A 12,274-nucleotide genomic window follows, 5' to 3' on the forward strand; every position below is an offset into this window, starting at 1 on the left:
AAATTGTATGAAACATCAGCATCCCAGGTGTGCAGCCACGAAACTTTTGACACATTTTTAATCACCACCATTGGGCTAAATTGCGTCAACCACAAAACAGAGCTAAAGTCTTGAATTTAAATGATTCACGCTGGCACGGGCACTGAAGTTGGAACAATGCTTTGGAAATGTTGCCATTATGTCTGAACTCTATTTAGGTTTGTTTTTAACCGACTTCAAAAAAGGAGGAGGTTCATTGTCGAAATTGAATCTATGACCAAAATTAAATCGAGTTTTGAGGAGAATCTCTGAGTCGACTCGTTGGGATCCTAAAACCCGAAAGGGAATCGAAAGTTAAATGTTAGTTCCTAGTTTTTCACCAGAACATAATGTCAAAGCTTCAGGACATGCCACACTATGGATATAGGTACCACAGAGCATACAAACAAGAGTTTTGTATTAAACGAAAACACACTAACAGTAACTGTACAAAAACAAAACTAAATACATATGAAAGAAGAATAGCTGACCGTTTTTGATCCGCAAAAAGCTATAATCTTTGCCTCTTCAGTACTAATTTTTCTCCGCTTTGCCCGACAGTAGCGGAGAGGGGGGAGAGGGGGGGAGAGGGGGGGTGTCCCATTATTCGTACATTGTGGCGTGGCGTCACGTGTGTACCCGTTTGATAATACCGACGCAAAATACTATTCTATGAGGTGAGAATTGAGGATTGTATGGACGGCACATCGAACTGTACACGGCACTTTTTGTGGTTGTAATTAAGCTATTTTGCAACACAAAAACTCTCAAAAAACGCATTTATTTTTGCTAGTAGGCTTCTAAAAATCACTTTTACACGTCTCAGTATTAACCCTACCACTGCATCGGGACAATAAATGGGCCAGTGCTGAGAACTCAGTCACTATTGTCAGCCTCTTTTTCAAGGGTTTACAGTTTAAAATATACTTAATTATAAATATTGATGCGAGCGACGCAACAAAAATGTATAGTCTAATGTGCAATGACTTTACATAAAAAACGAATTGAGAACCTCAATTTTTTGAAGTAACCGACTTAAAAAAAATTAGGTTCATTAGGAATTGTAAAAAACTAAGTAGTTGGTGAACAGTGAAAATGTGTTGAATGTTGAAGTGTTGTGAAAAATAATAACAAAAGAAATATTTTCATTTTTTTGATAGGACCTTGTTATAATTATGTAAACTTCTTGTCTAGCAAGGTAAACCGACTTTCTTACAACTATAAATGATGATAGATCATGGGGGCAGGGCTACCATTGGACCCTAAACGTACAACACGACCCTATGTTTCTTGCCACACCACTAAACAAAGACTTTGATTAATCTTATACAAAATTGCTCTAAATTGCCTTTATCCCCGATTTATAGCCCTCCCCCTAAATGGATTACCGGCCTTATCGAAAAATGGAGAAACATTTTGAATATTGATTGAATAACGGTATAATTCATTAATAGTAAGGGCCATTTTTCATGGCGATCCGTTTTGCGGGATTCCGTTTTTTGCAGAACCCTGTTTAGTAGAACGTTCACACGAATATCCCGCCGTTTGCAGTGTCCCGCAAAAAACAGATTCGATCGAATTTCGTATTCAGTTATGTCATTAAACATAAATTTTTTACCAACCGGCCTTTGTGAAAACCATTGGGGGAGGCCTAGGTTCAGCAGTGGACCTGTGGCTGAAATGAATAAAAATAGGAGTATTTATTTCAGTTAAAAGTATTATCAGAGTAAATACAAATGAGTAGGTCATATTCATAGAAACACACCGCACGGTGTTGCGCCGAATTTTGTCAGTGTGTGCGTACGCGCCGCATACGTATTGGCGCGCTCAGATACAAACCGCGCTCGGTGCGTTTCTATGAAGATGACCCACTCATTTGTATTTACTCTGGTATGATGATGATTTTTTTTTGCAAACAGCCGTACCTACTGCAAAAAACCGTACCTGGATAAAACGGGATACTGCCTCGTGAATACATAAGTCCAGTTTAGAGGGATCAAGTAATGCAGGATCCTGCAAAACGAAATTAATGGGAAAGGGCCCTTACCTACTGCTTTTGGAGACAGCCTGTATGTAGGGACATCGATCGGGAATACGGGAGAGCTTTGGAATGCAAATTGATTGGAAGGAATAACGAATAAAATGTGTAACACCACTCTTTTTAATTGGATTTTTGTTGACATTGACAGGGTCAGCATGGAATCTAAACAGCGTGCGATTGTGGTGTTATTTTATAACAATAATATGCAATCTACGTATAATGCTCTTAAACCAGAAAAAAAACGATACGACAAAAAATTTCACTGTTTCTTGGTACGAGTTATATTTATTTTGTAGGTTGGTATTCAATGCGACGTTCATTAGTACATGGCGAATTTAATGACATAAGGGATATCATGAGGGTACCACCTCCTATATGCTACGACGAACCCATACTACACACAACATAAGCATATTTGATTTACCATGAGATATTAATGTGCACTATGTGCCTATTAGCAACTTGTAACTGAAAATCTTACCAGTATCTGTACGTAGTTGAAGCCAAATTAACTTCTGTACCTATAGGCTTTCGTGCAGTAGTAGACTGCCAGTTAGAATGATTCGAATTAGTGTGAAGATTCCCAAAAAATCTGCAAGGAACGGAAATACATGCCACGGGAACTGACACAATAAATTATTTTATTGATTGATTGATAGGGAAGGAAAGTTCTTATTACTTTTTATTACTTACTTATCCCCATTGCTTATCAATAAGAATCCTAATAAAGGAATGAAAAGTCATGATTATAGACTTTCAGAAAAGTAGACATTTGCGATATTTGTGATATGCATTATTAAATTCCGCGCGAATATAGCCGTAACCAAAAGCTTGGATAAACTTGCATACTCTGTCTGTACCCACTTCAAACAAGTGCTAAATTACTACAAACCTTATAATAATATGCATTTATGTGTGTGTAAGTGACTGGCGATTAATGATAAGTGGTTTTACAGCAGAGACAGTCTCACCGACGCGTTTGGTGACGGCAAGAATAGCGACAACGGCGACTACCGCAAGTCGCCCGCGCCTGAGGATGACATCCTCTCTGCCAGCGCGCACCAACGGCCCTCAGGTATAAACGCCGTTTTATAATACAGATTATACAGACCTTAAAAGTTCACCCAGTAAATACCTTCACACTTGGGAATACACACTCAGGGAAACGGGACCAGTCACACCTCTTTTTCCACCGTTTCAATTACGTTACAGCCAGGATCTAAACTTTGGCCTCCAAAGTGTGCCCAAGTTATCGGAGTGTAGCCTAATTACAACCTGTCTGGCCAGCGTGGGAAGTGTAGGCCAAAACCTTCATTTGCCTCTGATAAATTAGAGGGTCTTGCTCCTTCAGTGGAAACTAAATGACCTGATAATGATTATCAAGAACCTATCACAATCTTCTTTGACCAGTAGGGCTAAGATGCGCGCCGTGATAACTTTTATCGACGTCAATTTGAATGGGAAAAGTCGATAAAATGGCGTGATAACCGCCTATCACGGCGCGCATCTTAAGCCTACTGATGATGATGATCAAGAACGTGACATACTTTTCTCTTCCACCAGTAACGGAGTCGGAGAACATGCTTCCCCGCCACCTGTCTCCAGAGGTCGCCGCAGCACTCCAGAGTGTCAGGTTCATCGCGCAGCACATCAAAGATGCCGACAAGGATAACGAGGTTAGTGCACATCTAGTTAGTCGTACGTAAAAATGTCTATCTGTCTATTTAGTTATAGTTGAACGATTTTGAAAAGTCAAATGGCAAAGATCGGAAATAGTAACCCGGTATTGATGGCAGCGCCCTCCTGCATATGACATTTCAGCGTTTTCCAACGTGGCAAAGATCGGCCTCATGTCAATTTCACGGTTTAGTTTAGTTCATCTATAGCCGGTGGTTGTACCTACTTCAAATGTTCGTCATTGTCAAATAAGTTAGTCGTACATGGTCGTACATCAAATGTCCAAAGGTTTTAAATGCACAAAATATTATTTTATAAAGACAAGCAATTACCACAACCACAACGAAGTGTTATTTCAGTAAGGAAAAATAAATGATAGAAATAAACCCTAACGCATACACAATAGCAAAAAAAAAGGTTAAAATTAGCAAGAAACTTCACGATAATGAGTATTGAATATCGATGATAGTTTGGTAAGCATTACTAGTCAATTAGTAATACCCTAAAACATAAATCACGTTTTATACCTATCAATTGGTTGGTAACTGACATCCAAAAACATCTCGCTTGTTGGTTGGTCAAACCATCGATAAAAAATAACACTGCACAACAGCATTTTTGTTGCATGGAATGTTTTTTATGGATCTAGCTGCATTTTCTACCCTGATTCCAAATCTGTACTTAGATTTTCGCTAGCAGCTCTACTTTTTCAGATGTGAAGGGTAGCTATTTTTATCAAAAAAACATGGTTTTCTGTCATATAACTATTTATTTAACTATCTAATTAGTACAAAACTTTCTTTTATGTGACTTTCTTGAATGAGTTCGAGTGTTACTACTGTTCTGGATAATCCAACAGTATTCAGCCATCATACTTTCACTCCAATAGCCCTGGTACAGCTCCTCTATGGCGCAAATATCCTGATGAAAGCGTTCTCACTGCTCCTCGCTTAAATCTCCAAGATTTTCAGGAATTCGATCAAGGTGGCTATGAAGGAAATACATCTTAATGCTCATGTCGTATTTAAGTTGCTGAAAGTATAGTACTAACTGATTGACGTGGTCAGGAAAATTGACGGACTACTTATTTCCCAAAAAGTTTTTTACGAACCAAACAAACTCATTCCATGCATTTTTTTCAGCGTTTGTCATACTTTCAGTAAATTTTACATCGTTTATTAATTTTCTAAGTTGTGGTCCATCGAAAATTTCAGTTTTTAACTTCTCAGCACTCAATTTTCAAAACGATCCATTCGTTGAACATTTTTGTGCGGACATACTGTAGTACAGTACCTGAGGTGTACTTGGTTGGGGTTTTAGTGTATCAGTTGAACGCAGGACAGGTCTAGTAACTGACGGCACATTAGAATAAACCCACTTAGAATGATTTTAGCGATTAATTCCTGTTATGTTTACAACGCAGAAATAACAGCAGTCGTCGTGGTGGTTTGACGGTTCACGCCAAATCATAGGACTAATAAGGTTCAAGGGATCCCTCTTGTTATTTTTCCATAATCGTAAAGACTCCACACACGTTTTACACACTATATTCGGTATCCAGGGCTTGTTATTTGTTTCCAACAGCCGTTGAAAGTACTCCAAATGGGCATTTTTCACGAAGTCTGGCACATTTAAACGGAATTTTTTGAATGTATATCTGCCACAAATGTGACAAATCTATTTGGATTGTTTACACAGGTCCTTCTAGACGAAGTAGTTGCAAAAAAAGAAACAGAAACTAGTAAGACGTTGACGATAGCGATATCAGCAGTCAAATGGAGAGTACATTTTAAGAGGGTACCTGTATCTCCTAAACTAGAGCTGCTGGAAAAAATCTGAGGGTAGATTTAAAATCAGCGAGCCTAAATTAGTAAACAACAAGAGAAAAATCTCATGCAACAAAAAACAAGTTCGATTTTGTTGTGCAGTGTAATTGGACGCAACATTAAATAACTTTTCAAACTTATGAATTTTCAAGCGGCGTGCAGAAACGCCGGAACAGCGGTCTTAATTATCGCCGAATAATAATAAAGAACGAAAAAACATTACTTTTATTTCCGAGGTCGGTTTGAATATTCATGTAGTGTGTCCGCGCTGTGATGGCCGGTGGAGCAGAGAGTAATGGAGTGGGGGTGACGGTGTTGTAATTAGGGGAACGGGAATTAGGTGCGTACTGCAGAAGAAAACTTGATTCAATTTAAAGCATTTGAGGCTTTTCAATGGTTGAGTTTCAATATTTTAGACCTATGACAGGATAGAATCTATGACGGAGATTGAATCTAATTTTGAAAGTGGTTTTGTAATGCGGACTTTAGTGCTATTCTACTCGTAGGTTAGTATAGTAATAGAAGTAGCAAAGATCTTGAGTACTACGCTAAGGCACGTAGCTTCTCAGCGCTTGGCATTTGTTTGTCTAAAAGCAAAAAAGGTAGAGATGATTTAAAGAAAAAAGAAAAACATTTATTTGGTTCGTACATAAAATAACACACATTATTGTAAGTAGGTACAACGATTAGAACCAAAAAGGCAACCGCTCATTTTGATTTGACTGACTCACACTATTTCGCAGCATTCAGTCTCCATTTTTGGTCAAAAAATGACTGGATTGAGATTGATTTTAGCTTTAGCGTTCTCAATGCTCATCTTTTACTTATGTATGAAATGACTATGAAAAGTTCCTACTTAAGTAGGAGATGAGCATGCTCAAGCTTAATCTCAATTCAGAATCCGAACAAAAGCCATCATTATACGTGTATTCTTGATACAGAGCTTGACGTTACGTTTTTCACGGGATCCCAAATTCCTCCTATCACCTGCAAACTATCTCTAAAATCACGGAAACTCCACTTTATCCACCAAATACTTTGTGGAAATGCAATTTACGAGCACAAGAAATACACCACAGCTGTGGGCACTTCCCATTCGGTCGGGAATATTACAAATTCCGACTCCACAACAAAGTAAGACTAATCTACTTCACTGCAACATCGCGTGTACATTCGTATTGATAATAAAAATCCTGAAACACGGCACAGAGAAAACAAATTTTGTTTCGTGTTGCATTTAGCGGTTGTTTGTCTTGTATAAAAAGTTTATTTAGCTGTGTAAAGAGAAGACGTGAAATTTCGTTTGAACTGTACACTGGTGTTTGTTCTTCAAACAAAAAGCTTGTAGTTCGAACACGTAAAATGTATTATTGTAGTGACGTGTTTTTACTTCCTTCAGCGCAAATCTATGATTGTTCTTATAGATTTTTGTAAGCCAGATTTACCTATATTCTGCTTTATAATAGCATGACTGCTTTCATTTGTTGTCTTTAACATCTCCTAAGAATCTGTTATTTGGAAGAGCGATTTTTGAAGTGCATCGGTTACACTTGACTAAAGTTTAGTTTTAGCAGGCCTGTTCATCTCCGCGAGTTTACATCGAAAACAAAACACGTACGATGGCCCACCTACAGGATACTATTCGACAAGGCCTCACATACGAGCGAACATTGACTCACGCACGCGTATTCTTGTGTATGATGGAAGAAAATAAAGAAAATGGTGTACTAAATACTGTGCAGTATTTAACTGCCTAAATTATAATAAAAACACAGAATGTACTTTTTTAAGTTGCCTCAAGACACTGAGAGGTAAATAAGTAGTTAATATTATTCATGATAATTCATGCTAAATCATGTATTTCCTCCGCCATTTTCCGCAGTTTGGCACCTCACGTCACATCATTTTACCGAAGTCAGCCCTATAGCTTCGGCGCAGTGCCAATCACTGACGTTTGTCAACAAAATGGTGCTTGACTCTTGAGACAGGCTAAATTACACCATATTGTTAATGACATTGAGCATACATTTTTTTAAATACCTTCGTGAAGTAAAACTTCTGTACGTAGTACTTATTATTATTCTGTGGTTTTAGTTACAGTTCCTCATGATCTGTTTCATTTGACAAAACTTTTTATTATTAAAAATGTCGGAAGAAATATACACGTAGAAATGCGTCAACCCTAAAATCTTGTCCTTTATTTCTCACTCAATAAGAGTGTTTTTTTTTATCCACAACGAGGAAGCTCTTGGCCTGTATCCCACCTGATGGTAAGTGACGATCAGGCCGAAGGTGTAAGCGAGCTTCACCCGGAATCCTCAACCACGGAGGAACTGGCTATCTTACCTCTAACTGCCGGAACACAACAATGCTGTTAGCATTGTTGTTATGGCGACAGACTTTGGTAAGATGGTGGTAGCTAGCCAGGCGGACTTAGAACAAGCCCTACCACCAACCAAACCGAACAGAAAAATCTGCCCCACTGGGAATCGAACCCGGGACCTCTGCGTCTGAAGCAGGTGGTCTTACCACTATAGACCACAGAGGCGGTTAGTGGAAGTGCATCAAATGCACTCCGTTACACTTGACCTGTTGTATCCCAACTGTAAAGTTGCACAACGTCATCCGAATCCGATGACGTTGGCCATTTGATCCAACGTCAAATTAACCCGTCCAAATATTGGGGCGAATTTTCCCACTCGTTGTTTATTTAATCATCGTTGTATTGTTGATTTTTCGAACAGTTAATTAGCGATTTCTACGCTCGCCCGAGGTTGTGTTTTGACAGTTGATTTTATTATTTGGATAGTTCAGTTTGGTTCTGAACCGACTAAAATTCACTGGGCGAAGAAAAAACATAAATTGGAGTTGTTGTAAAGGGTTTTGAATGTTTTATTCATAATATTTATGAAATATTTCTAAAATTGATATAAGCAAAGTGAGTAAGTAATACTTACAAGTCCAATTGCTACTCTTGTCTCTTACACTCGGTCCCTGAATCAAGATTTTAAATACTATTTGCCAGTGAAACAAGCAGTTTCTTTCAAGCATTTACCACCCAGGTACTCTTCCACCAATTTGGTCTAAACAAGTAGGTACTTACTTATATTTTGTCTATAAGTTTAACCGCGAACCACACATAATTCGCAGGTCACACACAATTCAATTAGTAACCCACTCAACCGTTAACCATTTCATCAGACCTTATAAAAGTGAGTGATAAACTCTAGTAAATTGCCGACATCGCCGGTCCTCAAGCCAAAAATTGCTCTGTAAAATCTTCACCGAACACAGCACTTACCGCCCGCCTACGACGGCGTTAATACCAATTTAAATATTCAACAGCTTTAGTAAATGAAGCATTAAAATATTATGTCACCGTCGATACCTAGACATCTGTTAATCGCTCGTTGTAACGTTATGGCTTAAGATGCGCGGGCGCGGGAGCGGTATTGATTATTATAATGAGTCATTAGATGAGGATTATGATATTTATCTTCATTATTATTATCTATAGGACAAGCAAGCAAATAAAGAAGAAAGAAAGAAGAATAGAATCTAGAAGCAAATAAAGTGTAAAAACACCGTACCACATCCGAAGGAGAACAATTTTGGTAATTCAAATACCTGAAAGCTGAAAATTCACTTCTAAGGGAAGTTTAGGAGCAGGTACTCTCTTATGGCATGATTTTATTCTAGCCCTCCAAACATGAAATACCCACAGTTGTTTCTAATATGTTATGACGATCTCAAAAGATTTTTGTAACGAGCAGTATTTATGGGCAATATTGCTTACGCCGGTTCAGTGTCACTGCATGAATGTAGCATACTAGCTTTCCGCCCGTGGCTTCGCCGGCGTGGAATTTTGTCTGTCACGGAAAAACTTTACCGCGCGCGTTCCTGTTTCGAAAACCGGGATAAAAACTATCCTATGTCCCTTTCCCGGGACTCAAATTATCTCTATGCCAAATTTCATCAAAATCGGTTCAGTGGGTTAGGCGTAAAGTAAGACAGACAGACTTACTTTCGCATTTATAATATTAGTATAGATTACGTCAATTTACGAGTTACCACGTTCTTTTCTTATTCAGTCAAACTTATTGAAGAGAATTTGTCGATAATATTAGAATCGCTGCAGTCCGCTCTCTCCCAGCCATTGTAAACACCCTTACTTAGGGTGGGTATGCAAATTGGCACACTTTTGAGCTCTTCAAGGTATTTGGGGGCATGTACACTAAAGCTACGGCTAACGAATCCCTTTAGTTTGGGTAATCGATAGTTAACGACGTGCGATTGGAAAATCGATTCAGCATAAACCGAATAATCCCTACCAATCTCGAGTGCGTTGTTAGCGAAGAGACAAGTCCTTGTGTTAAAAGTTTTTGAAGATTCCGTTTTGTTTGTCTGGTGCGGAGATAACAATGTCCCTGAATATAAATCGGCTGATATGTTTGAAGTTTGTTTATTTGTCGCTTAGCAAATCGATCCATTTTAAGCGAGAGTATACAAGTAACTAAATCGATTAGCAATGTGTTCAGTATAGTTATCAATAGGAATAAAGGTTACTTATGAACTCACCTCACACTATACACACTGAAATATCTATCAAGTATTAACAAAACCGTATTAAACTAGAAAACGATACAATCAACTAACTTTGTAAGAATTACATCGTTAAAAAAACAATAAAGAAGCTGAAGATTCCAATTTTCATCTTCTAAAACGAAAATAAACAAAAATCAAAAGACATGCAGAAATTTTGTTCTTGATAAAGCGGGGAATAACCTAATAACCTCGCTCGCGAGTGAACGAACGATCCCCGGATACTGAATGATGAACGAATGAATGTTTTATTATCGCCGCTCGCAGGTGCTGTCGCGTGGGTAAATATTAATTCGCTGATAACGAGGGCTGGCTAATATCCAAGAGTCTTTACAGTCTTACTGGTGTAGACTTGAATTATTAAAGATGAGAGACGATGCTGGTACAGCGTTTGGTGGGTAGACACACAATCGTGTGACGATTGTTACGTAATAACATGTGGAATGAGTCGTAATTAAATAATTTAACGACTTGTAGAGTTTGACAAAAAATATTATTAAATTCAAATTCAAAACGTTTATTTGCCAAAAACACAGTAATACAGTAATACTACTGTAGATGCTGATGATGTGCTGTATATTTATTTGAGCTTCACTTAACCTGAAATATACAATGCCTAGAATTTTAATTCCGAAATAGCTTCGTTTCGATTTTTTTGTGTGTATTTTCTTCGCTCTGTGAAGCGATTACTAAATTACATCCTATCGTGATTAGTCTCAAATCCAGCAAATCATCATCTTTTGGTGCAGTTAATTATGATGCCCATATATTGGATAATTGGACGGAGGCCGGCTCAATCACTCCGGGTATAGTTACGTGTAATCTTGTTTGAACCTGGATTATGATGCAGGATCATATACGGTGAAACGGGATTAGCCGCGTTTCAGTGATGGTACTTTAATTGGGCCAATAATTGCCCTGATCTTGATTGAGTAGCTTATTAGTTAATTTTCTGCGACCTTGCTTTCTCATATCGGACGTTGTCGTTAGAAACAAGCAAACATACAGATGGTTCGTAACGTAGGTATGCATAATAAGAAAATCGCCTAAAAGATTTCTATGTACTGTCAGCGTCAAATAGTTCCTGACACCAAAGTGGGAAAGAAGTTGTCAACGCAACTTTATTCCAATTTTATTGTAATATGGTTTAAAAGACATTTATTTCTCTAAAAGAATTACATTCACTTACAAGAGAAATACAAATTAACCTTAAAACTATAGATTATTTAAAGTTTATACAATTTTAATTGTTTACATTTTAATATTTTTTGCACGAAGCAGACGCGTACAATAACAGTCACTCGAATATTAATATATTGGCCATTCGTGGGTACACTAAGAAAACAGTACCTCTAGTAGGAAAAACTTTCGAGTTCGTTTCGTTGCGTATTCAAAGTGTCATCGAAAAATTTTGTATGAAAAATTAAACAGCGCCCCCTATATTATAGCCGCCCTAGGGGGCGCTGTTTAATTTTTCATACAAAATTTTTCGATGACACTTTGAATACGCAACGAAACGAACTCGAAAGTTTTTCCTACTAGAGGTACAGTAGTTATAATTCGTAACGACAGGTCCAATTACGTATCGTATTCTAGTTTCTATGAGAATGTTATACTTGTCACTTTAAAAAAAAAGTTTTTTTGATTTTATTTGCAACCATTTTTAGTATTATTAAATTATCATTTTAACAGATTTAATTAAACTCCGAGAATTGGTTCATGAAATAAACGTAAGTAACAAAGACTTGTTGTGAAGTTTTTGGCTACTTTGGGTGTCACGAACTATTTGACGCTGACTGTGCTACTAGAAAGGCTGGGCTGAACTAAGGTAAAATTTATGTTCTTGTTTTTTTATTTATTTTTTATTTATTTAAGGCAACAAACAGTCATGTACAATCAATAGTACTATAGTAAAGATGAATATGATTAAAGACCAAATTAGTGCCTATAACATTTATAGCTATTACAATATTGGTTACAAATGAGCCACTCTTAGGACTAAATTTTTTAACACCAAGCCCTGGGTTTTTTAAAAACCTGGTGCACAGACAACAGCATATCGAGCCAACCACTATGGAATCTTATGTAGTTGTAATAGTTACTTTTTGCA

General features: G+C 37.6%; 1 protein-coding gene across 1 annotated transcript in view; it reads left to right on the plus strand.

Annotated features, from left to right (window-relative positions):
* The window catches only part of LOC135079446 (acetylcholine receptor subunit beta-like 2), a 49,582-nt gene that overhangs the window by 18,077 nt on the left and 19,231 nt on the right, over positions 1 to 12,274 (plus strand). The window contains exons 9-10 of the mRNA XM_063974110.1: positions 3,016 to 3,134; positions 3,623 to 3,735. Coding sequence (XP_063830180.1) covers positions 3,016 to 3,134; positions 3,623 to 3,735 — 232 coding nt within the window. The remainder of the gene's footprint in view (positions 1 to 3,015; positions 3,135 to 3,622; positions 3,736 to 12,274) is intronic.

This window comes from Ostrinia nubilalis, chromosome 16 (assembly GCF_963855985.1).
Source record: "Ostrinia nubilalis chromosome 16, ilOstNubi1.1, whole genome shotgun sequence".
NCBI lineage: Eukaryota > Metazoa > Arthropoda > Insecta > Lepidoptera > Crambidae > Ostrinia > Ostrinia nubilalis.